A 26,856-nucleotide genomic window follows, 5' to 3' on the forward strand; every position below is an offset into this window, starting at 1 on the left:
AGAGAGAGAGTTAGGGAATGAGAGATCATGCATACAAAGACAGTAGTAGCAACATTTTAGCAACATTTAATTACACGTTTTACTTAATCAACACAGTTGACATGGTGTCCACAGTAAATGTGATTTCGCTCTAAAATTGTAATTATCTCTACAGCTTACTGTGCCCATTGACATAGCAGATTCCTGTAACATTGACCAGCAGGAGCTGTATCAGAGATCTATTATATTGAAGGCTCCACATTGACCTCGCACTGGTAATTGCGTGAGTAGCTTCCAATACCCACACTGCACTTTGGTCAGAGTGTGAAAAGCAGTGGCAAAAGACAACAGAAAGCCGACAGCTAGGTTAGAATCACCACGAACAAAACATTTGGCTTAGAATGCATCTGATTCTATATGGTGTGTCAGATACAGTTTGCTATGATACTGTTATGAATGTGTCATGAAGAAAACTTAAATTGAAGTTTTACGAAGTTCATTTAGAAGGAAAAAATTGTATAAATATACTACTTAACGTAAGAGGACCGTGTGACATTTAAAATGCTGTAAAACAGTAATTAAACTGCCTGAAAGCCTCATTCACAATAACAGGACCAATCAGTGACTCAACACCAACCCTTTCATTTCCTTATTGACATCAAAGGGAGCAGAAATAGGCTTTGTTTTTGTACTCAGAGATTAAATGCATCTTTTTTTTAGGCGAACATGTCTAATAATAGAGAATAATTTCCCTTTTAAGTGGTATTTAAGACTGTGTTGCTATGGTGATGGAGTTTCTGAAGCCAACAAAGCAGGCCTCCCGGTGCTGTGAAATGCATGGTGGGAGGAGAGAGGAGAGAATGCTGAAACAATGAACACATTCATTTTCATTAACAACTGCTTTTAGGACACTGTGTCAGAACAGCCAATAGACCATCATTATTTCCAAAATGTTAAATCCTCTGTAAATACATAGCCTAAAATTAAAGAATTGAATCTCCATTGAATCTCCAGGAGATTGTTATTGTTGCTAGCTTTAGCTATGCTAGCTTCACATTACTTTGATTCTATGATGAACAGTCAGCCAGTCTTTATAACACTTTGTCAGTAGCATTACAGGGCTGTATGAAACATACACTACATGGCCAAAAGTATGTGGATTTGGCTATTTCAACCACAGCTGTTGCTGACAGGTGTATAAAATTGAGCACGCAGCCATGCAACCTCTATAGACAAACATTGGCAGTAGAATGGGCTCTACTGAAGAGCTCAGTGACTTTCAACGTGGCACTGTCATAGTGCCACAAGTCAGTTTGTCAGATTTCTGCCCTGCTAGAGCTGCCCTGTTCAACTGTAAGTGCTGTTATTGTGAAGTGGAAGCATCTAGGAGCAACAACGTCTCAGCCACGAAGTGACAGGCCACACAATCTCACAGAATGGGACCGCCAAGTGCTGAAGGCCACAGCGCGTAAAGATTATCTGTCCTCAGTTGCAACACTCACTACGGAGTTCCAAACTGCCTCTGGTAGCAATGTCATCAAAATAACTGTTAGTCAGGAGTTTCATGAAATGGGTTTCCATCGCTGAGCAGCCGCAAACGAGCATAAGATCACCATGCGCAATGCCAAGCATTGACTGGAGTGGATTAAAGCTAGCCGCCATTGGACTCTGTAGCAGTGGAAACACGTTCTCTGGAGTGATGAATCACGCTTCACCATCTGGCAGTCCAATGGACAAATCTGGGTTAGGTGGATACCAGGAGAACGCAACCTGCCCGAATGCATAGTGCCAACTGTAAAGTTTGTTGGAGGAGGAATAATGGTCTAGGGCTATTTTCCATGGTTCGGGCCCCTTAGTTCCAGTGAAGGGACATCTTAACGCTACAGAATACAATGACATTCTAGACGATTCTGTGCTTCCATCTTTGTGGCAACAGTTTGGGGAAGGTCCTTTTCTGTTTCAGCATTAAAATGCCCCCGTACACAAAGCGAGGTCCATACAGAAATGGTTTGTCAAGATCGGTGTGGAAGAACTTGACTGGCCTGCACAGAGACCTGACCTCAACCCCATCAAACACCTTTGGGATGAATTGGAATGCTGACTGCGAGCCAGGCCATCGCCCAACATCAGTGCCCGACCTCACTAATGCTCTTGAGGCTGAATGGAAGCAGGTGTCCACATAGTAGTGTATATTACAGGAGTGTTTCAATCCGTTAATACTATGAGACACTGTGACTTACCGCTCCCCCTGTCTCCCTCCACTCTTTGGGTTGACCAGGACCAGGAGGGGATGTGTACCCGGGAGAGGAGTGATCTGAATAGGAGATCAGAGACAGGCTAATGAGATACTGTAGAGTAGTGTATACCCATGCAAACACAGCACACACTTTAACCTGCCATCAACAAGGCTTTAACCACTGAAGATGCTCTGGGCTTGATTTACTCACCTGCAGTGCTTGTCCGTCTCCTGTGAATTTCAAGCTCTGACTTATGTTGTCAGGGCTGCTGCTGGGCGGGGAGTCCCCTTCACCCCGCTTCACAACAGAATGACGGTCCTGCAGACAGACAGACGGACAGACAGACGGACGGACGGACAAAGATACATTTGTTTATGAGTTTATGAATTGTTACAGAGAAATGGGGCAAGTGTATACCGTTATGGGTCTATAATTATATCTCAAGGGGGTGCTAGTGTTTTTCAGTATTGAAAGTATTGGAGATAAGTAAATAGGAGTTTCAGAGTGTGATTGATTTCATGTGATCTCACCAGGACGACAGGGCAGATGTAGGAGGGGAGTAGAGTGTGGTCTCTAAGGGCTCCTCCATCACACTCCGGCTTCATGTTGGACGCACACTTATTGTGGAGCTGATCGGGAAGGAAGATTTTTATTTTATTTTATTGAACCTTTATTTAAGATGAGGAGAATGGAGGGAAGAAAGAAGTGGAGGAAAAGAAGAGGAGAGTGGAAAGGAATACCAAAATATATATTCACACAAGTCATTTGACACAGTGGCAGATGTTATTCAAAACACTTCACTCAAAAGCCCCATAAATGCTTGAAGCTAATAATACCGGAACATAAACTGCTATTGGAATATATCCTTTTCCCCCTGGTTCATGCCAAAGTCTGATTCATGTAATGAGTACAGTAGCTGCTTCCAGGACTGAGAATGAATGCCTGCAGTGATTCTAAAGGGATGAGAACGTCACTAAGCTAAGTTGCAGTGATGCCAAAGGGATGAGAACGTCACTAAGCTAAGTTGCAGTGATGCTAAAGGGATGAGAACATCCCTAAGCTAAGTTGCAGTGATGCTAAAGGGATGAGAACATCATTAAGCTAAACTGCAGTGGTGCTAAAGGGATGAGAACATCACTAAGCTAAGTTGCAGTGATGCTAAATGGATGAGAACATCACTAAGCTAAGTTGCAGTGATGCTAAAGGGATGAGAACATCACTAAGCTAAGTTGCAGTGATGCTAAAGGGATGAGAACATCACTAAGCTAAACTGCAGTGATGCTAAAGGGATGAGAACATCACTAAGCTAAACTGCAGTGATGCTAAAGGGATGAGAACATCATTAAGCTAAGTTGCAGTGATGCTAAAGGGATGAGAACATAACTAAGCTAAACTGCAGTGGTGCTAAAGGGATGAGAACATAACTAAGCTAAACTGCAGTGATGCTAAAGGGATGAGAACATCACTAAGCTACGTTGACAATCCTAACATGCTCTTTGAACTCAACTTACTGGTGGTTTGATGAATCACAGTTTGAGTGTTCATTATATATTATTTAACATTTAAAGGTAAATGGTGACATCTAGAGGAAATCTTAGGTAAAATAAAAATGTGAAAAAGAATAGGTTGATTACAAACTATTGCTGTGAATTTCTTCAGGACCATTTATATATTTTATTTTATTTAGCCTTTATTTAACTAGGCAAGTCAGCTAGCCAAGATCATTTTTATTAGCAAAATACTTCTGAAGCACTTGATACTAGCCAAGGCACTTGACATGAGGCACTATGAACCAAAACATTGTAACTATTCCAGTTCTCCAGTACAGGGAGGTGTGTACTACTCACAGTGATCTGACACCACACACAGTGTAGGCCCGTTAAGCCCTGGTAGCACTTGATACTTCTGTGACAGCGGTCACACTTAGTGGGAGAGTTTCCCTCTATCCAGACATGCTGCATGACCTGGAGAGAGGCAGGAAGGGAGAGAGGCAGGAAGGAAGAGAAGCAGGAAGGGAGAGAAGCAGGAAGGGAGAGAGACAGGAAGGGAGAGAGGTAGAGAAGCAAGAAGGGAGAGAGAGAGAGGAAGGGAGAGAGAGAGAGAGGAAGGGAGAGAGGGAGGAGGGGAGGAAGGGAGAGAAGCAGGTAGGGAGAGAAGCAGGTAGGGAGAGAGGCAGGAAGGGAGAGAGACAGGAAAGGAGAGAAGCAGGAAGGGAGAGAGACAGGAAGGGAGAGAGGTAGAGAAGCAAGAAGGGAGAGAGAGGGAGGAAGGGAGAGAGAGAGAGGGGAAGGGAGAGAGGGAGGAGGGGAGGAAGGGAGAGAGGCAGGAAGGGAGAGAGGCAGGAAGGGAGAGAGGTAGAGAAGCAAGAAGGGAGAGAGAGAGAGGAAGGGAGAGAGGGAGGAGGGGAGGAAGGGAGAGAGGCAGGAAGGGAGAGAGGGAGGAGGGAGGAAGGAGAGAAGCAGGTAGGGAGAGGGCAGGAAGGAGAGAGGCAGGAAGGAGAGAGAGGCAGGAAGGAGAGAGGCAGGAAGGAGAGAGACAGGAAAGGAGAGAAGCAAGAAGGGAGAGAGGTAGAGAAGCAAGAAGGGAGAGAGAGGGAGGAAGGGAGAGAGAGAGAGAAAGGAGAGGGGAGGAGGGGAGGAAGGGAGAGAGGCAGGAAGGGAGAAAGGCAGGAAGGAGAGAGGCAGGAAGGGAGAGAAACAGGAAGGAGAGAAGCAGGAAGGAGAGAGGGAGAGAGGCAGGAAGGGAGAGAAGCAGGTAGGGAGAGAAGCAGGAAGGATGAGAGGGAGAGAGGCAGGAAGGAGAGAAGCAGGTAGGGAGAGAAGCATGTAGGCAGAGAGGCAGGAAGGAAGAGAAGCAGGTAGGGAGAAGCAGGTAGGGAGAGGCAGGAAGGAGAGAGACAGGAAAGGAGAGAAGCAGGAAGGGAGAGAGGCAGGAAGGGAGAGAGGTAGAGAAGCAAGAAGAGAGAGAGGGAGGAAGGAGAGAGAGAGAGAGAGAAGGGAGAGAGGGAGGAGGGGAGGAAGGGAGAGAGGCAGGAAGGGAGAGAGGCAGGAAGGATAGAGGCAGGAAGGGAGAGAGAGAGGAAGGGAGAGAAGCAGGAAGGAGAGAGGGAGAGAAGCAAGAAGGGAAAGAGAGGGAGGAAGGCAGGAAGGAGAGAGAGAGAGGAAGGGAGAGAGGGAGGAGGGGAGGAAGGGAGAGAGGCAGGTAGGGAGAGAGGAATGAAGGGAGAGGGGAGGAGGCAGGAAGGGAGAGAGGCAGGAAGGGAGAGAGGCAGGAAGGAGAGAAGCAGGTAGGGAGAGAAGCAGGTAGGGAGAGAAGCAGGAAGGGAGAGAGGAAGGGAGAGAGGTAGAGAAGCAAGAAGGGAGAGAGAGGGAGGAAGGAGAGAGAGAGAGAGAGAAGGGAGAGAGGGAGGAGGGAGGAAGGGAGAGAGGCAGGAAGGGAGAGAGGCAGGAAGGGAGAGAGGTAGAGAAGGAAGGAGAGAGAGGGAGGAAGGGAGAGAGAGAGAGGAAGGGAGAGAGGGAGGAGGGAGGAAGGGAGAGAGGCAGGAAGGAGAGAGGGAGGAGGGGAGGAAGGGAGAGAAGCAGGTAGGGAGAGAGGCAGGAAGGGAGAGAGGCAGGAAGGAGAGAGACAGGAAAGGAGAGAAGCAGGAAGGGAGAGAGGCAGGAAGGAGAGAGGCAGGAAGGGAGAGAGACAGGAAAGGAGAGAAGCAAGAAGGGAGAGGTAGAGAAGCAAGAAGGGAGAGAGAGGGAGGAAGGGAGAGAGAGAGGGAAGGGAGAGAGGGAGGAGGGGAGGAAGGAGAGAGGCAGGAAAGGAGAAAGGCAGGAAGGGAGAGAGGCAGGAAGGGGGAGAAGCAGGAAGGGAGAGAGGGAGAGAGGCAGGAAGGAGAGAAGCAGGTAGGAGAGAAGCAGGAAGGATGAGAGGGAGAGAGGCAGGAAGGGAGAGAAGCAGGTAGGGAGAGAAGCATGTAGGCAGAGAGGCAGGAAGGAAGAGACGCAGGTAGGGAGAGAAGCAGGTAGGGAGAGAGGCAGGAAGGAGAGAGACAGGAAAGGAGAGAAGCAGGAAGGAGAAAGGCAGGAAGGGAGAGAGGTAGAGAAGCAAGAAGGGAGAGAGGGAGGAAGGGAGAGAGAGAGAGAGAGAGGAAGGGGAGAGAGGGAGGAGGGGAGGAAGGGAGAGAAGCAGGAAGGGAGAGAGGCAGGAAGGGATAGAGGCAGGAAGGGAGAGAGAGAGGAAGGGAGAGAAGCAGGAAGGGAGAGAGGGAGAGAAGCAAGAAGGGAAAGAGAGGGAGGAAGGGAGAGAGGGAGAGAGAGGAAGGGAGAGAGGGAGGAGGGGGAGGAAGGAGAGAGGCAGGAAGGAGAGAGGCAGGAAGGGAGAGTGGCAGGTAGGGAGAGAGGTAGAGAAGCAAGAAGGGAGAGAGAGAGAGGAAGGAGAGAGGGAGGAGGGGAGGAAGGGAGAGGGCAGGAAGGGAGAGAGGGAGGAGGGGAGGAAGGGAGAGAAGCAGGTAGGGAGAGAGGCAGGAAGGGAGAGAGGCAGGAAGGGAGAGAGGCAGGAAGGGAGAGAGGCAGGAAGGAGAGAGACAGGAAAGGAGAGAAGCAAGAAGGGAGAGAGGTAGAGAAGCAAGAAGGGAGAGAGAGGGAGGAAGGGAGAGAGAGAGAGAAAGGGAGAGAGGGAGGAGGGGAGGAAGGGAGAGAGGCAGGAAGGGAGAAAGGCAGGAAGGGAGAGAGGCAGGAAGGGAGAGAAACAGGAAGGGAGAGAAGCAGGAAGGGAGAGAGGGAGAGAGGCAGGAAGGGAGAGAAGCAGGTAGGGAGAGAAGCAGGAAGGATGAGAGGGAGAGAGGCAGGAAGGGAGAGAAGCAGGTAGGGAGAGAAGCATGTAGGCAGAGAGGCAGGAAGGAAGAGAAGCAGGTAGGGGGAGAAGCAGGTAGGGAGAGAGGCAGGAAGGGAGAGAGACAGGAAAGGAGAGAAGCAGGAAGGGAGAGAGGCAGGAAGGGAGAGAGGTAGAGAAGCAAGAAGAGAGAGAGGGAGGAAGGAGAGAGAGAGAGAGGAAGGAGAGAGGGAGGAGGGGAGGAAGGAGAGAGGCAGGAAGGGAGAGAGGCAGGAAGGGATAGAGGCAGGAAGGGAGAGAGAGAGGAAGGGAGAGAAGCAGGAAGGGAGAGAGGGAGAGAAGCAAGAAGGGAAAGAGAGGGAGGAAGGGAGAGAGAGAGAGAGAGAGAGAGGAAGGGAGAGAGGGAGGAGGGGAGGAAGGAGAGAGGCAGGTAGGGAGAGAGGAATGAAGGGAGAGGGGGAGAGAGGCAGGAAGGAGAGAGGCAGGAAGGGAGAGAGGCAGGAAGGAGAGAGAGCAGGTAGGGAGAGAAGCAGGTAGGGAGAGAAGCAGGAAGGGAGAGAGACAGGAAGGGAGAGAGGTAGAGAAGCAAGAAGGGAGAGAGAGGGAGGAAGGGAGAGAGAGAGAGGGGAAGGGAGAGAGGGAGGAGGGGAGGAAGGGAGAGAGGCAGGAAGGGAGAGAGGCAGGAAGGGAGAGAGGTAGAGAAGCAAGAAGGGAGAGAGAGAGAGGAAGGGAGAGAGGGAGGAGGGGAGGAAGGGAGAGAGGCAGGAAGGGAGAGAGGGAGGAGGGGAGGAAGGGAGAGAAGCAGGTAGGGAGAGAGGCAGGAAGGGAGAGAGGCAGGAAGGGAGAGAGACAGGAAAGGAGAGAAGCAGGAAGGGAGAGAGGCAGGAAGGGAGAGAGACAGGAAAGGAGAGAAGCAAGAAGGGAGAGAGGTAGAGAAGCAAGAAGGGAGAGAGAGGGAGGAAGGGAGAGAGAGAGAGAAAGGGAGAGAGGGAGGAGGGGAGGAAGGGAGAGAGGCAGGAAAGGAGAAAGGCAGGAAGGGAGAGAGGCAGGAAGGGGAGAAGCAGGAAGGAGAGAGGGAGAGAGGCAGGAAGGGAGAGAAGCAGGTAGGGAGAGAAGCAGGAAGGATGAGAGGGAGAGAGGCAGGAAGGGAGAGAAGCAGGTAGGGAGAGAAGCATGTAGGCAGAGAGGCAGGAAGGAAGAGACGCAGGTAGGGAGAGAAGCAGGTAGGGAGAGAGGCAGGAAGGGAGAGAGACAGGAAAGGAGAGAAGCAGGAAGGGAGAAAGGCAGGAAGGGAGAGAGGTAGAGAAGCAAGAAGGGAGAGAGAGGGAGGAAGGGAGAGAGAGAGAGAGAGAGGAAGGGAGAGAGGGAGGAGGGGAGGAAGGAGAGAAGCAGGAAGGGAGAGAGGCAGGAAGGGATAGAGGCAGGAAGGGAGAGAGAGAGGAAGGGAGAGAAGCAGGAAGGGAGAGAGGGAGAGAAGCAAGAAGGAAAGAGAGGGAGGAAGGGAGAGAGGGAGAGAGAGGAAGGGAGAGAGGGAGGAGGGGAGGAAGGAGAGAGGCAGGAAGGAGAGAGGCAGGAAGGGAGAGTGGCAGGTAGGGAGAGAGACAGGAAGGGAGAGAGGCAGGAAGGAGAGAGGCAGGAAGGAGAGAGGCAGGAAGGGAGAGAGGCAGGAAGGGGGGAGGGGAGGAAAGGAGAGAGGCAGGAAGGAGAGAGGCAGGAAGGGAGAGAGACAGGAAGGGAGAGAGGCAGGAAGGGAGAGAGGCAGGAAGGGAGAGAGACAGGAAGGAGAGAAGCAGGAAGGAGAGAGGCAGGAAGGGAGAGAAGCAGGAAGGAGAGAGGCAGGAAGGAGAGAGGCAGGAAGGGGAGAGAGGCAGGAAGGGAGAGAAGCAGGAAGGAGAGAGGGAGAGAAGCAAGAAGGAAAGAGAGGAGGAAGGAGAGAGAGAGAGAGTAAGGGAGAGAGGGAGGAGGGGAGGAAGGCAGGAAGGAGGAGGGGAGGAAGGGAGAGAGGCAGGAAGGGAGAGAGGCAGGAAGGGAGAGTGGCAGGTAGGGGGAGAAGCAGGTAGGGAGAGAGGCAGGAAGGGAGAGAGACAGGAAGGAGAGAGGCAGGAAGGGAGGAGGGGAGGAAAGGAGAGAGGCAGGAAGGGAGAGAGGCAGGAAGGGAGGAAGGGAGAGAGGCAGGAAGGGAGAGAGGCAGGAAGGGAGAGAGGCAGGAAGGGAGAGAGACAGGAAGGGAGAGAGGCAGGAAGGGAGAGAGACAGGAAGGGAGAGGCAGGAAGGGAGAGAGGCAGGGAGGGAGAGAGGCAGGAAGGGAGAGAGGCAGGAAGGGAGAGAGACAGGAAGGGAGAGAAGCAGGAAGGGAGAGAGGCAGGAAGGGAGAGAGGCAGGAAGGGAGAGAGGCAGGAAGAGAGAGAGGCAGGAAGGGAGAGAAGCAGGAAGGGAGAGAGAAACAACAATCATGATTTAAAGGAAGTTACAACATGAATCCAGTGCTAAACGTGTATTTTGTTCCAGATATTTACTAAAATAAGAGACCATCTGAAAGGCATCTTCTGTTATTGAACCAGACTTGAAAAAGTGAAGTGGAGCTGAAACAGAGTACAATTCCATCTGGAGAGAAAGAGAAGGTCTTAGAGGGACAACTCCAAGTCTGTGAGATCATTCCAGAAGGTGTCTACTTAAATTAGGGGTTACATATAGAGACACAGTTAACAACATTAGTAGCACTGCATGATCTCTCTGCACCCATGAGCCTGTGCATAAGGGTGTGTGTGTGTGTGTGTGTGTGTGTGTGTGTGTGTGTGTGTGTGTGTGTGTGTGTGTGTGTGTGTGTGTGTGTGTGTGTGTGTGTGTGTGTGTGTGTGTGTGTGTGTGTGTGTGTGTGTGTGTGTGTGTGTGTGTGTGTGTGTGTGTGTGTGTGTGTGTGTGTGTGTGTGTGTGTGTGTGTGTGTGTGTGTGTGTGTGTGTGTGTGTGTGTGTGTGTTGTGTGTGTGTGTGTGTGTGTGTGTGTGTGCCTGTGTGTGTGTGCCTGTGTGTGTGTGTGTGTGTGTGTGTGTGTGTGTGTGTGTGTGTGTGTGTGTGTGTGTGTGTGTGTGTGTGTGTGTGTGTGTGTGTGTGTGTGTGTGTGTGTGTGTGTGTGTGTGAGAGAGAGAGAGAGAGAGAGAGAGAGAGAGAGAGAGAGAGAGAGAGAGAGAGAGAGAGAGAGAGAGAGAGAGAGAGAGAGAGAGAATCCCTGCACCCAGGACCCTTCTGCTCCTTGCTCAGCAACATTAATCAGATGTGGAAGTAAAGTGGGGACATTTCACCAGTCCCCACAAGGAAAAAGGCTATTTTAGGTTAGGGTTAGGGTTAGGGTTAGGGTTAGGGTTAGGGTTAGGGTTGCAATCAGGGTTAGGAGTTAGGGTTTAGTGAAAATATGATTCTGAATGGGACTCAACTGTTTGGTCCCCACAAGAATAGTAAAATAAAATAAACGTGTGCCGGTGTGTTTTTGTGTGTGTTTTTGTGTGTGTTTTGTGTGTGTAGTTGTGTGTGTAGTTGTATGTGTAGTTGTGTACTCACATTGGTGTGTCTGCGGGACTTGGCGTAGGTGCTGATGCAGGCAGCAATGTCTTTGGACACACAGCGTTCATGGACTGTGTACTTGCATACTGAAACACAGAGGTACAGAGAGAGACAGTTCACCAGTAGCAACACCAACCCTTTCACTGAATCATGTAATAAAATGACTAAGCGATAGCATTATCCTTGATAATAGATAATGCAATCATGTTTATTATTCACAGAATGGAGGACTGAATAAGAGACATAAGTATAATATAAACATCTGGTTGAAAGGCAGAGAGAAGAAGTGATAGGCAGGAAGAGAGAAACAGAGAGTGGATGGAGCTGTAAAGGCCAACCAGGGACAGAAAGAGGGACTTTCTAAAGGGATAAAGGGATACTTCGGTATTTTGGCAATGAGGCCCTTTATCTACTTCCCCGGAGTCTCTCAGTGCCATTTTAAGGTACACTTGAAGTCGGAAGTTTACATACACTTAGGTTGTACACTTTCAACCAATGTCCAACCTTCCATTCTGAAGCAAAATTCTGGAGAAATAGTTTTTTTAACTGTAAAAAATCTTATTTGGTTTTTGTGCCCAGAGACAGCCTTAGATTTTTAAGTGCTGCATTCGACACTGTCGACCATGATGTCCTTCTGGACAGACTGGAGAGGTTGGTTGGCCTCTCCGGTCCACTTCTAAATTGGTTTAGGACCTATTTAACCAGTTGAGAGTTTTTGTCACCCTTGGTGAACATAACTCAGAGAAAATACACATCACATGTGACGTTCCACAAGGTTAGATTTTGAGTCCGGAACTGTTCAGTTTATATATGTTACCCCTTGCAGCGTTATCAGAAGGCACAGCATTGATTTTCACTGCTATGCAGACGATACACAACTTTACATTTCTGTGTCACCAGAGGATTATTGGTCCACGGATATATTATTAGACTGTATTAGTGATTTAAATACATGGATGGCTCACATCTTCTTCCAACTAAATTAAGACAAGACCGAGGTACTTATTGTTGGAGCCAAAGCACAGAGCGAGAATCTGGCCGCACATTTGAATTCCCGGGCAATAAAGATAAAACACCAGGTAAAAAAACGAGGTGTTATTTTAGATTCTGAGCTAAATTTCAAATCACATAATAGGAATGTGACCAAAAAAGCTTTTTACCACCTGAGAAACATTGTCAAGGTGAGGCCGTTTCTCTCTCAGGCTGATACAGAGAGACTCATCCATGCTTTTATTACAAGCAGGCTTGACTACTGTAATGCTCTCCTGTCTGGTCTACGCAAGAAAGCCATTGGTCAACTGCAAAACATACAGAATGCTGCAGCGTGGGTACTGACCAAGACCAGACGGAGAGCACACACTACACCGGTTTAAAGGTTTCTGCACTGGCTGGCTGTGAGCTTTAGAATACGTTTTAAGATTCTTCTATTGGTTTTTAAACCAATCCATGATTGTGCACCCCAATACATTTCAGACATGCTTTTGAGTTATGTACCCAGTAGGTCCCTCAGGTCCTCTGGTACTGTCCTTTAACTATCCCAAAGTCTAGGATCAAGAGGAATGGAGAGACAGCCTTTTAACTATCCCAAAGTCTAGGACCAAGAGGAATGGAGAGACAGCCTTTTAACTATCCCAAAGTCTAGGACCAAGAGGCATGGAGAGGCAGCCTTTTAACTATCCCAAAGTCTAGGACCAAGAGACATGGAGGCAGCCTTTAGTTATTATGCCCCCAGCCCAGTGGTGGAATTAGGTATAGGCGACATTGGGAATCTTTTCGGGGGCGGCACAGGGCTCCTGCACCCACAAATTTGGAATGGTGACATTTGCGCAAACGGTTTTCTATTGCTCATTTGCACATTACGTCAATGATATCATGTCACCATGTGGGACTGTGGGTCAATTAACCTTGTCGGAGTGGGCGCCCTGATTCTAGTTTGGGTGGGAAGGTCTCCCACTCAGAAGTACGAGATGGGGAGAGGGGGTAGGTTGACCTCAGGTCTCCCCACTGGAAGCCTGAGGTAGGGCGAGTGGGGGAATCTATCAAATGGCGGACCTCTAACTTTATACAGTACTAAAGCACTTAGTAAAACCAGTCACACTACGAAATGCTACCAAAAAAAACACAACTCGTTCATAATACTGAGAATATACAGTTACCCAGACATATTGTCTGGCGGGGGGGGTTAAAGTGGGGGATCGCCCAGGAGCCATACAAGGCTGCTGGGGCAGTGAACCTGCCAGAGAACCTGAGTGGGGCCAAAACTGTGGACATTATTAAAATAGATCTTAAAACAAATCTTTTTAGCTTAGCTTTTTTTTCCTCTGTGTTTTTTAGTAGTTCAGTTTGTGTCCTTCTTTTGTTTTTACAGTGCATTGCAAAAGTTTTCACTCCATTTGGCATTTTTTCCCATTTTGTTGCATTACAACCTGTAATTTAAATATATTTTTATTTGGATTTCATGTAATGGACAGACACAAAATAGTCCAAATTGTTGAAGTGAAATGAAAAAAATACTTGTTTCAAAGAATTCTAAAAAAATTCAAATGGAAAAGTGGTTTGTGAATATGTATTCACTCCTTTGCTATAAAGGCCCTAAATAAGATCTGGTGCAACCAATTACCTTCAAAAGTCACATAATAGGTAAATAAAGTCCACCTGTGTGCAATCTAAGTGTCACATGATCTGTCACATGATCTCCGTATATATACACCTGTTCTGAAAGGCCCCAGAGTCTGCAACACCACTAAGCAAGGAGCACCACCAACCAAGCAGCACCATGAAGACCAAGGAGCTCTCCAAACAGGTCAGGGACAAAGTTGTGGAGATGTACAGATCAGGGTTGGGTTATAACAAAATATCAGAAACTTTGAACATCCCAAGGAGCACCATTAAATCCATTATTTAAAAATTGAAAGAATATGGCACCACAACAAACCTGCTAAGAGAGGGCGCCCACCAAAACTCATGGACTAGGCAAGGAGGACATTCATCAGAGAGGCAACAAAGAGACCAAAGATAACCCTGAAGGAGCTGCAAAGCTCCACAGCGGAGATTGGAGTATCTGTCCATAGGACCACTTTAAGCCGTACACTCCACAGACCTGGGCTTTACAGAGGAGTGGCCAGAAAAAAGAAAAAGAATGAAATAACATAAACACGTTTGGTGTTCACCAAATGTCATGTGGGAGACTCCCCAAACATATGGAAGAAGGTACTCTGGTTAGATGAGACTAAAATTGAACTTTTTGGCCATCAAGGAAAATGTTATGTCTGGAGCAAACCCAACACCTCTCATCACCCCGAGATAACCATCCCCACAGTGAAGCATGGTGGTGGCAGCATCATGCTGTGGGTATGTTTTTCATTGGCAGGGACTGGGAAACTGGTTAGAATTGAAGGAATGATGGATGGCGCTAAATACAGATAAATTCTTGAGGGAACCTGTTTCAGTCTTCAAGAGATTTGAGACCGGGACGGAGGTTCACCTTCCAGCAGGACAATGACCCTAAGCATACTTCTAAAGCAACACTCGAGTGGTTGAAGGGGAAACATTGAAATGTCTTGGAATGGCCTAGTCAAAGCCCAGACCTCAATCCAATTGAGAATCTGTGGTATGACTGAAAGATTGCCAGCAGAATCCATCCAACTTGAAGGAGCTGGAGCAGTTTTGCCCATTAGTGGCCAATCCCAGTGGCTAGATGTGCCAAGCTTATAGAGACATACCCCAAGAGACTTCAGCTGTAATTGCTGCAAAATTTGTTTCTACAAAGTATTGAATTTGGGGGTGAATAGTTATGCACGCTCAAGTTTTCCGTTAAAAAAAAACTAATTTATTGTTTGTTTCACAATACAAAATATTCTGCATCTTCAAAGTGGTAGGCATGTTGTGTAAATCAAATTATATAAACTCCCCAAAAATATATTTCAATTCCAGGTTGTAAGGCAACAAAATAGGAAAACTGCCAAGGGGTTGAATACTTTCGCAAGCCATTGTATTTTGTTTGTTGTGTACTAAATATGGCAGCTTTATTTTAATCATTTAAGCACATTGTGTTGCATTCAATGTCTGAAATATGCTGTATAAATAAAGCCTGATTTGATTTGATAACAATAGCCAGTGATGCAGTGGTAAAACAAATAGGTGGCAAAACACTGGTTGCCGGTCGCAGTGAAAAAAGTAACATTCCCTATACTTTTAATGCATTTTTCTGGAAAAGGTTGGCAAACTACATTTAGTTGAGTTTACCCTGCAGTAGGCCTACAACACCGCAGGTAGCCTGCCCTCTACGCCGAGGCAATTTTACACACATGAACACACACAGAACAGATAGCCTACCTTCAATATAATACACAAGTTTAATCAAAACATGTTTTACACCCTAGTCCATGAGTTGTCTATAATTCATGAGTTGAATGATTGGAGTCTTCACAGATTGTGTGACATAAAACACTACCTTTCTTTCTTTACATTAGTTACATGTATGACTGTTTTTTGAATTAGAACTTTGAACTTAAACCCTGTACGATTCATCGATGTTGGAGATCTCGGAAAATGCACTGTAGCCTAAGTGTAAATATGCCTAGATAACATTTCGTTATGTTCCACTGTGAAAACAGTTCTCATGGGCACACAAATTCAAAATAATGTAGGCCTATCGGATGCTTCTAACAGAAATAGATCACTTTAGGCCTACTGTCATTCATTTAGGATGGATTAGATTGTCTAGTGATATTGTGGACCATCATCAGCTGATCCAGGAAAGTAGACAAATACTGCTAGAAAAGAATCAATCGCTCTAAACAGCTGACTGACAAAAGTAAACAATGATACATCAGATAAACGTACAGATACATCTAATGCATTGGAATAAGTAAAGGCTATTTTTTATCAAGGGCACATGGCAAACAAATTGTGAAAATGAACTAGTACAATGTACTCAGCCCAGCTGTGGCTAAATGTAGCACTACTGAGTGGACAGCACAGTGAACAGGGGGACGATTTGTGCAATCACATATAAATAAATGGTCAAGCATTTATTTTCATATTTACCATTGTAAAACATATTTTCCACTGCATTTTAAACAAATGGGTGAATAATTCAGTTAGTATGTTTTAGACACCCCCTCAAAGTTGTACTTTTGTTGCATTTAGGGGAGCTAATGTCTCATTCAGGGGAGCTGAGCCCCCCACCCGCATCTCCCATAATTCGCAGTGAAAAAAGTAACACTCCCTATACTTTTAATGCATTTTTCTGCAGATACCATAGACTTCCAGTCATTGCGCTAACGCAAGTTTGCATTAGCTTGTGAAACAATCTGACCTATCTTCCTTCATACTGGACACAGAGACATAAAAATGGTACCCACGAGTTCTTCTGACTCAAAATTCTGCCAAAATCTTGAAGTATCTCTTTAATGAGACAGAGAGAGACAGTAGAACTAAGGGCCACACACACACACTCACTGGAGCAGCAGAGGCCCTGCTTGCGAACTCCCAGCAGCATGGTGTGGCAGTAGTTACAGTAGGCTGGCTTGTTGAAGTGCTTCAGTTTCCACACATGCTGACCATCTTCCTGAACATTCTACAGAGAGAGAAAGAGAGAGAAAGAGAAAGAGAAAGATATCAATCTTTCTGAATTGATTTTGTGGAACTGACACTCTAAACGCACGCAGACACATACTTTATCTCTCTTCCCACAGGGATCAAATACACTTACTAAAATGTATGCACTCATGTATGCACTTTGGATAAAAGCATCTGCTATACGGCATCCTTTCTCAAATAATATCACACACACACACACACATGCACCCTCCCTCACCGTCTCCATGCCCAGCAGGACCAGCAGAGGGATGGTGGTGAGGCCTCCTCTGATCCACTCCTCCAGGGTGACAGTTCCGTCCCGGTCATAGTCTATCTCCTCCATCATCTCCTTCAGGATCTAAATCACAGGGAGACGGGGAGGACAGAGGTGAGTGCAGTAAAGTCTTGTCAAATTATAACACTGTAATGATCCAACATTTCCTTGTCACTGCCGTTAAGCCTTTTCAGGTAGCCACAAGATGTTGGGAACAGGGGAAACAAGAGACACAAGGCTGTGTGCATCCTTACCGGTCGCAGCTCTGCCGAGTCCCATTCCAGGTACTCTGCCACGTGGACCATCTGATTGATGATGCGGTCCAGTTCCTACACCCAGCAATGCATTCACACATCCACAGATATTACTACCAAGAGACTGACAGAGACGATCACATATGTTCTCTGTTTAGAAAACAAAAAAATCCTCCACATTTTGGCGTGCCCAAGAAAATCATAGGGAGTGTCCTTGAAAACAAATTAAGTCAGTCAGACCACAGTATCCTCTGATATCATCCACATCATCCTATGATGACAGTATCCTCTGATATCATCCACATCCACATCATTCTATGATGACAGTATCCTCTGATATCATCCACATCATTCTATGATGACAGTATCCTCTGATATCATCCACATCATTCTATGATGACAGTATCCTCTGATATCATCCTAAGAATCTCAAATATAAAATATTTAACACTTTTTCAGTTACTACATGATTCCATATGTGTTATTTCATAGTGTTGATGTCTTCACTGTTATTCTACAATGTAGAAAATAGTCTAAATTAAGAAAAACCCTAGAATAAAAAGGTGTTCTAAAACTTTGTATTGGTAGTGTATGTACATATCTACTTCAATTACCTCATAACCCTGCATATCGACTCGGTATACTGTTGAAGGATCTAAGAATGAAGCAGTGCAGTTCAGAGGAAATAAGGATGTATTGTAACAGAGTTGTTCTAATTGCACTGAGCTTAGCACTGCATGAGAGGAGAAGAGCGGAGCTGTGAGGAGAGGAGATGAGGAAAGCAGAGACCAGAACAGAAGAAAGGAGAGAAGAGAAGAGGAAAGGAAAGGAGAGACCAGAACAGAAGAAAAGAGAGAAGAGGAGAGGAGAGGAGAGGAGAGGGGAGGGGAGGAGATGAGGAAAGGAAAGGAGAGACCAGAACAGAAGAAAGGAGAGAAGAGGAAAAGAGAGGAGAGGGGAGGGGAGGGGAGGAGAAGGGAGGAAAGGAGATGGAAGGAGAGGGGAGAGAACAGAAGAAAGGAAAGAAAAGAAAGAGTAGATTAAAACGGTAGAGCAGAGGAGAACAGAACAGACGAAAGGAGAGAAGAGTAGGGAAAAGAAGAGAGGAGAAGAGAAGAGAGGGCCACTAACCGAGCTGTCCAGTACTCCGTTGCCATCTGTGTCGTACAGCCGGAACATGACTGGAGGGGAACGAGAAAAAAGGGACCCCATGATTCAGCTGTAATGTCTTGAAGTCCCTGTCTGTCAGCACCACTTGAATTCCCAGTCAGACCACCCCTCTGTAGAGCAGGGGAAGTATTAGAGTGTGACTCAGCACCACTCCTGTGTTGGAGCAGGGGAAGTATCTGAGCGTGACACAACACCACTCCTGTGTTGGAGCAGGGGAAGTATTAGACCGTGACACAACACCACTCCTGTGTTGGAGCAGGGGAAGTATTAGACCGTGACACAACACCACTCCTGTGTTGGAGCAGGGGAAGTATTAGGCCGTGACGCAACACCACTCCTGTGTTGGAGCAGGGGAAGTATTAGAGCGTGACACAACACCACTCCTGTGTTGGAGCAGGGGAAGTATTAGAGCGTGACACAACACCACTCCTCTGTTGGAGCAGGGGATGTAATAGAGAGTGACACGTACTCCTGTTTTATTGGGATGTCGGAAGCAGTTAGCAGAGATTAGCTGTGTCAAATTGTGCGGATATAGCTCCCAACGCTAAAGAAGTCTATTGGACACACCAGGGTTTATGATGTCCATGGGCTAACGAGGACAGGTACTGAGGCTGAGTTAATCCCAAGGGGAGCCTAACTCCTGACTCACTGCTCACAAACTGTGTGCGTGTGTGTGTGTGTGTGTGTGTGTGTGTGTGTGTGTGTGTGTGTGTGTGTGTGTGTGTGTGTGTGTGTGTGTGTGTGTGTGTGTGTGTGTGTGTGTGTGTGTGTGTGTGTGTGTGTGTGTGTGTGTGTGTGTGTGTGTCAGTGGAAGCTCATCAGAGGAGCAATGGGAGGACCATCCTCCTCAGTGAATTTCATAAAAATTAAATGTTAAAAACATTAAAATTAGATAAAACTATACTAAATATAATCACATCACCAAATAATTGATTAAAACACTATTTTGCAAAAAGGTCGGCAGTAGTCTCAACAGCACTCTGTAGGGTAACACCATGATGTAGCCGGAGGACAATTAGTTTCCGTCCTCCTCTGAGTACATTGACTTCAATACAAAACCTAGGAGGCTCATGGTTCTCATCCCCTTCCATAGACTTACACAGTAATTATCACAACTTCCGGAGGACATCGTCCAATCTATCAGAGCTCTTGCAGCATGAACTGACATGTTGTACACCCAATCAAAGGATCAGAGAATGAATCTAGTACTGAAAGCATAAACTACAGCTAGCTAGCACTGCAGTGCATAAAATGTGGTGATTAGTTGACTCAAAAAGAGAGAAAGAAAATAGAGAGACATAGAGATTGTCATTTGTTTGTACTTTCAGTTTCACTTAGCTAGCCAATGCAGCTAGCTAGTTTAGCCCACTGAGACACCCTGCTCAAACAGAGGGATGTTAGCTAGCTGGCTATGACTATCCCACACAACACTGGAACTCTTCCAAGTCAAGGCAAGCTTTTGGTTTTACAAATGTATTGCCACCGGGGCCCTCTGGTGTAACTGCTTTCCTGACTGTACAATGTAACGTTACTGGATGTAGCTGGGTTTACAAACGCTTTAGTTCTATTTGCTATGCTGACCATGACGTTACTTTAGCTAATATGGTGACAACGATGTAGGCTGTGTGTAGTGGCTTGGCTCGGAAAGTTATTTTTACCTGGTCACATACAGCTGATGTCCACAAGCGAAGGAAAGAGGTGAAAGGAGGAGAGCGCATAACGTAGATGCGAGTAGGAATACAACGTGGCTGCTATGAAACTGTGAACTGTGTTAACACGTGGTCAAGGCTGCATTCATTCTGCCGATTCTGTTGAAGAACGTTTCTTAAACAAAACGGGGATAAACTTACCTGAATTTGTCCAATAGAAACTCTCGTTTGGACTGTTGGACTAATGATTACACTCTAGATCAGCTAGATACAGGCAAGAGTGTGCAAGGTGGCATTGAATGTCACTATCTGTCCATGTGTCACTGTCTGTCATATCAAATTTGTCTCTCGACCTGTGCACCTACGTTGTAAACTTTAATTCAAAGGCTAGGTTGTAGCAACTTCATGATGGGTATAGGGAGAAATTATATTACCATGTAGTAGCCTAAACCTATCGCTGTTACATTTACCTGGGTGTATGTAATATGAATGACAGTCATCCAATATACTGTAATAGAAATAAGGCCATGCTCATAAAAAATACAAATTGTCCTCCGTCATCTGAAATGGCACTGGTGTGTGTGTATGTGTGTGTGTGTGCTTGTGCGTGAAAGCTCACCTGTATTTGGTGACTGAGCTGGAAAAATGATTTCCTACCTGAATTAATGAATTGACTTATCCACTCAGATTGTGGGAGGATGTCTTTCTGAGAAGTTTAGGTGACACCTTTTGACTACTCAACATGACTGACCTCTCTCAAATACCTTGGTTGTTTACACACTAGTAATTAGACGCTGTAACTCACACTCCAGCTTGTCCTCTGGTGTGCCCCTCTCCAGTAGGGACAGGTAACACACAATGTCCTTCAGAAACACCACCTGGGGGGAAGGTACTGGGGACGGGCTCCTCCTCTTCTCCCCTCTGATTCTCTCTGTGGGAGAGGAATGGAACATGGCATATCCATGAGAGACGGTGATGTCATACAGCAATGACCACGAGCATTACTAAGCAACATGGCAAATTGTGATGTGATATGGATATGGTGATATTGATAAGGTGATGTTAATATGGTAATATTAATATGGTAATATTGATAATGTGATATTAATATGGTAATATTGATATGGTGATATTGATATTGTGAGATTGATATGGTGATATTGATATTAACATTGTAATATTGATATGGTGATATTAATATGGTGGTATTAATATGGTGATATTGATATGGTGATATTGATATGGTGATATGGTGAAATTGATATTAATATTGTAATATTGATATGGTGATATTAATATGGTGATATTGATATGGTGATATTGATATGATGATATGGATATGGTGATATTGATATGGTAATATTGATATGGTGATATTAATATGGTAATATTGATATGGTGATATTAATATGGTGATATTAATATGGTGATATTGATATGGTGATATTAATATGGTGATATTGATATTAATATGGTAATATTGATATGGTGATATTGATATGATGATATGGATATGGTAATATTGATATGATGATATTGATATGATGATATTGATATTAATATGGTAATATTGATATGGTGATATTGATATTAATATGGTAATATTGATATGGTGATATTGATATTAATATGGTGATATTGATATGATGATATGGCTATTAATATGGTAATATTAATAAGGTGATATTGATATGGTGATATTGATATGGTGATATTAATATGGTGATTTTGATATTGTGATTTTGATATTGATATGGTGATATTAATAAGGTGATATTGATATGGTGATATTGATATGGTGATATTGATATGATGATATGGATATTAATATGGTAATATTGATATGGTGATATTGATATGGTGATATTAATATGGTGATATTGATATGATGATATGGATATTAATATGGTAATATTGATATGGTGATATTGATATGGTGATATTAATATGGTGATATTGATATGATGATATGGATATTAATATGGTAATATTGATATGGTGATATTAATATGGTGATATTAATATGGTAATATTGATATGGTGATATTGATATGGTGATATTAATATGGTGATATTGATGATATGGATATTAATATGGTAATATTGATATGGTGATATTAATATGGTAATATTGATATGGTGATATTAATATGGTGATATTGATATGGTAATATTGATATGGTGATATTGATATGATGATATGGATATTAATATGGTAATATTGATATGGTGATATTGATATTGTGAGATTGATATGGTGATATTGATATGGTGATATTGATATTAATATTGTAATATTGATATGGTGATATTAATATGGTGGTATTAATATGGTGATATTGATATGGTGATATTGATATGGTGATATGGTGAAATTGATATTAATATTGTAATATTGATATGGTGATATTGATATGGTGATATTGATATATGATATGGCTATTATTGATATTAATAAGGTGATATTGATATGGTGATATTAATATGGTAATATTAATATGGTGATATTGATATTGTGATTTTGATATGATATATTGATATTATGGTGATATTGATATGGTGATATTGATATGGTGATATTAATATTGTGATTTTGATGTGGTGATATTGATATGGTGATATTGATATGGTGATATTGATATGATGATATGGATATTAATATGGTAATATTGATATGGTGATATTGATATGGTGATATTAATATGTTGATATTGATATGATGATATGGATATTAATATGGTAATATTGATATGGTGATATTAATAAGGTGATATTGATATGGTGATATTGATATGGTGATATTGATATGATGATATGGATATTAATATGGTAATATTGATATGGTGATATTGATATGGTGATATTAATATGGTGATATTGATATGATGATATGGATATTAATATGGTAATATTGATATGGTGATATTAATATGGTGATATTAATATGGTAATATTGATATGGTGATATTGATATGGTGATATTAATATGGTAATATTAATATGGTGATATTGATATGATGATATGGATATTAATATGGTAATATTGATATGGTGATATTAATATGGTGATATTGATATGGTAATATTGATATGGTGATATTGATATGATGATATGGATATTAATATGGTAATATTGATATGGTGATATTAATATGGTGATATTAATATGGTAATATTGATATGGTGATATTAATATGGTGATATTGATATGGTGATATTGATATGGTGATATTAATATGGTGATATTGATATGATGATATGGATATTAATATGGTAATATTGATATGGTGATATTGATATGGTGATATTAATATGGTGATATTAATATGGTAATATTGATATGGTGATATTAATATGGTGATATTGATATGGTGATATTGATATGGTGATATTGATATGGTAATATTGATATGGTGATATTAATATTGTGATTTTGATATTGTGATTTTGATATTGATATGGTGGTATTAATAAGGTGATATTGATATGGTGATATTAATATTGTGATTTTGATATTGATGTGGTGATATTGATATGGTGATATTGATAAGGTGATATTGATGTGGTGATATTGATGTGGTGATATTGATAAGGTGATATTAATGTGGTGATGTTGATATGGTGATATTGATATTAATATGGTGATATTGATAAGGTGATATTGATATGGTTATATTGATATTAATATGTTGATATTGATATTGATATGGTGATATGATGTGATAGCCACATGTAAAACAAATTAAATTAATCTCATCCCTGTGTAAAGCTGGTAAAGCTGATGTAGCTATCAGTACACATGCCCTACATATCACATCTGGCGGTGATTGAGACTCCCATAGGGCGGAGCACAATTGGCCCAGCGTCGTCCGGGTTTGGCCGGTGCTGGCCGTCATTGTAAATAAGAATTAGTTCTTAACTGACTTGCCTAGTTAAATAAAGGTTCAATTAAATAAATATTTTAAAAATTTAAAAATAAATTGCTTTACACAAAGTATTGAACTAACAGACACCAATGGCCACAGCTCAGACATTATAGCCACACTTTATTAAACTGCTGAAATGCCTTGCTGTGAGTTAAAATCAGTAGAATTTGTAGAGGGAGTTATTTGCTGTGGCATTCGTAATGTCCCAGGCATGACAGTGCAGTAACATTGATATCATTGGAATCCATAGTCTAATACGGCGGTCTTGTATGGCGGTATAATACAGCAGTCTAATACAGCAGTCTAACACAGCCTGCGTCACAACTTTTCCAGTAAATCAGTATAAGTTCCTACAGCACCTGAACAAGGTGTTTACCTGGGGAGAGACGAAGGGAGGCTGGGGACTTGGCTGGGGTGGGGGTCAGGGTGTTACTACTGCTGCATGTGGAGGGTTTGACCTGGGTGCAGGCAGGTGAGCGGTAGGACCCCCCAGGTGTGTGGGGCCCCATCCCAGAGGGCTGTGAGGAGGAACGGGAGGAGCAGGGAGAGATGGATATGGCACCTGAACATGAGGCCATCATAGTGGAAGGCTCCGGTGTGGGTCGACCCATGGCTTTCAGGATGCTCTTTCCATTCATTCCTAGAAGACAGAGAGAGAAAAGAGGAATTCAGGAAAGACAAAACAGAATAGGGAGGCCTCCCCAGTGGTGCAGCACTCTAAGACACTGTATCGCAGTGCATCGCAGTACTACAGACCCGGGTTGTGCCACAACCGACCGTGGCCGGGAGTCCCATAGGACGGTGCCAAATTGGCCCAGTGTCGTCCGGGTTAGGGGAGGATTTGGCAGGGGGGCCTTTACTTGGCTGAAAGTACTCAGATCCCTTGACTTTTTCTTCACATTTTGTTACGTGAAAGCCTTCTTCTGCAATCAAATAAATATTTTGTTTTCCTCAGCAATAACCCATCATGATGAAGCAAAAACAGGTTTTTATACAATTTTTCAAATTGATACAAAATGAAAAACGTAAATATTACATTCACATAAGTATTCAGACCCTTTATTCTGTACTTTGTTGAAGCACCTTTGGCAGCGATTACAGCCTCGGGTCTTCTTGGATATGACGCTACAAGCTTGACACACTTGTATTTGGGTAGTTTCTCCCATTCTACTCTGCAGATCCTCTCAAACTCTATCAGGTTGGCTGGGGAGCGTCAATGCACAGCTATTTTCAGGTCTCTCCAGAGATGTTCGATCTGGTTCAAGTCCGGGCTCTGGCTGGGCCACTCAAGGACATTCAGAGACTTGTCCCGAAGCCACTTTTGCCTTGTCTTGGCTGTGTGCTTAGGGTCGTTGGCCTGTTGGAAGGTGAACCTTCGCCTCAGTCTATGGTCCTGAGCAGGTTTTCATCAAGGATCTCTCTGTACTTTGCTTCATTCATCTTTCCCTCGATCCTGACTAGTCTCCCAGTCCCTGCCACTGAAGAACATCCCCACAGCTTGATGCTGCCACCACCATGTTTCACCGTAGGGATGGTGCCAGGTTTCCTGCAGACGTGACGCTTGGCATTCAGGCCAAAGTTCAATCTAGGTTTCATCAGACCAGAGAATCTTGTTTCTCATGGTCTGAGTCATTAAGGTGCCTTTTTGGCAAACTCCAAGTGGGATGTCATGTGCCTTTTACTGAGGAGTGGCTTCCGTCTGGCCATTCTACTATAAAAGCCTGATTGGTGGAGTGCTGCAGAGATGGTCGTCCTTCTGGAAGGTTCTCCCATCTCCACAGAGGAACTCCGGAGCTCTGTCAGAGTGACCATCGGGTTCTTGGTCACCTCCCTGACCAGGGCCCTTCTCCCCCGATTGCTCAGTTTGGCCGGGCGGAAGAGTCTTGGTGGTTCCAAACTTCTTCTATTTAAGAATGATGGAGGCCACTGTGCTCTTGGAGACCTTCAATGCTGCATACATTCTTTGGTACCCTTCCCCAGATCTGTGCCTCGACACAATCCTATCAATCTCGGAGCTCTACGGACAATTCCTTTGACCTCAAGGCTTGGTTTTTCCTCTGACATGCACTGTCAACTGTGGAACCTTATATAGACAGGTGTGTGCCTTTCCAAATCATGTCCAATCAATTGAATTCACCACAGGTGGATTCCAATCAAGTTGTAGAAACATCTCAAGGATGATCAATGGAAACAGGATGCACCTGAGCTCAATGTCGAGTCTCATAGCAAAGGGTCTGAATACTTATGTAACTAAGCTATTTTTTATTTTTATTTTTAATACATGTGCAAAAATGTCTCAACCTGTTTTCACTTTGTCATTATGGGGCGTGGTGTGTAGATTGATGAGGAAAAAAATATTTTTATCATTTTTAGAGTAAGCCTGTAACGTAACAAAATGTGGAAAAGGTCAAGGGGTCTGAATACTTTCTAAATGCACTGTATATTCCACATACAAAAAAAAAAACGTTCACAAGAAACGCAAATCCACTGCGCCACAATACACAGTATTACTACCACATGTCACCTGCTCAAAAACACTGATCACAAGTCACAGCCAAACACTGGTGAGGGAGATGGTTACAGTAGCTGGACCATGGGTCTTATTAGGGATATCTAAACATTGTCCTGTTGTCCTGCAGTGGTAGTGGTACCTGTTATGGGGGCACAGGCCACTTCAGTCTGTATAGAGATGCCTGCATCAATGGAACGTGGCTCTGCAGACACAGCATGGAAAGAAAAGCAAGACAAAGTGAGAGGTGAGAGAAATGCACTAGAAGGAGTGTGATATTCTGTAGACTGTTAAAGCAAAAGGAGAAGGACTGTGATATAGACTCTGTTAAAGGGGAAGGAGAATGACTGTGATATAGACTCTGTTAAAGGGGAAGGAGAATGACTGTGATATAGACTCTGTTAAAGGGGAAGGAGAATGACTGTGATATAGACTCTGTTAAAGGGGAAGGAGAATGAGTGTGATATAGACTCTGTTAAAGCAAAAGGAGAAGGACTGTGATATAGACTCTGTTAAAGGGGAAGGAGAATGAGTGTGATATAGACTCTGTTAAAGGGGAAGGAGAATGAGTGTGATATAGACTCTGTTAAACGGGAAGGAGAATGAGTGTGATATAGACTCTGTTAAAGGAGAAGGAGAATGAGTGTGATATAGACTCTGTTAAAGGAGAAGGAGAATGAGTGTGATATAGACTCTGTTAAAGGGGAAGGAGAAGGAGTGTGATATAGACTCTGTTAAAGGAGAAGGAGTGTGATATAGACTCTGCTAAAGGAGGAGAAGGAGTGTGATATAGACTCTGTTAAAGGAGGAGAAGGAGTGTGATATAGACTCTGTTAAAGGGGAAGGAGAAGGAGTGTGATATAGACTCTGTTAAAGGAGGAGAAGGAGTGTGATATAGA

General features: G+C 44.2%; 1 protein-coding gene across 5 annotated transcripts in view; it reads right to left on the reverse strand.

The window, feature by feature from the left end:
* Window positions 1-26,856, reverse strand: part of LOC118386425 (diacylglycerol kinase beta-like) — a 171,169-nt gene that overhangs the window by 73,815 nt on the left and 70,498 nt on the right. For 4 of the 5 annotated variants that reach the window (XM_052522797.1, XM_052522800.1, XM_052522796.1 and 1 more), the window contains 12 exons: window positions 26,100-26,162; window positions 23,825-24,088; window positions 20,328-20,453; window positions 17,835-17,884; window positions 16,704-16,778; window positions 16,414-16,533; window positions 16,056-16,173; window positions 10,590-10,678; window positions 4,064-4,180; window positions 2,747-2,845; window positions 2,427-2,534; window positions 2,220-2,293 (listed from right to left, as the gene is read on the reverse strand). In XM_052522797.1, coding sequence (XP_052378757.1) covers window positions 2,220-2,293; window positions 2,427-2,534; window positions 2,747-2,845; window positions 4,064-4,180; window positions 10,590-10,678; window positions 16,056-16,173; window positions 16,414-16,533; window positions 16,704-16,778; window positions 17,835-17,884; window positions 20,328-20,453; window positions 23,825-24,088; window positions 26,100-26,162 — 1,303 coding nt within the window. The remainder of the gene's footprint in view (window positions 1-2,219; window positions 2,294-2,426; window positions 2,535-2,746; window positions 2,846-4,063; window positions 4,181-10,589; window positions 10,679-16,055; window positions 16,174-16,413; window positions 16,534-16,703; window positions 16,779-17,834; window positions 17,885-20,327; window positions 20,454-23,824; window positions 24,089-26,099; window positions 26,163-26,856) is intronic. The other variant, XM_052522799.1, reaches the window with a different exon arrangement.

The sequence above is a fragment of the Oncorhynchus keta genome, chromosome 7 (genome assembly GCF_023373465.1).
Source record: "Oncorhynchus keta strain PuntledgeMale-10-30-2019 chromosome 7, Oket_V2, whole genome shotgun sequence".
Classification (NCBI taxonomy): Eukaryota; Metazoa; Chordata; class Actinopteri; order Salmoniformes; family Salmonidae; genus Oncorhynchus; species Oncorhynchus keta.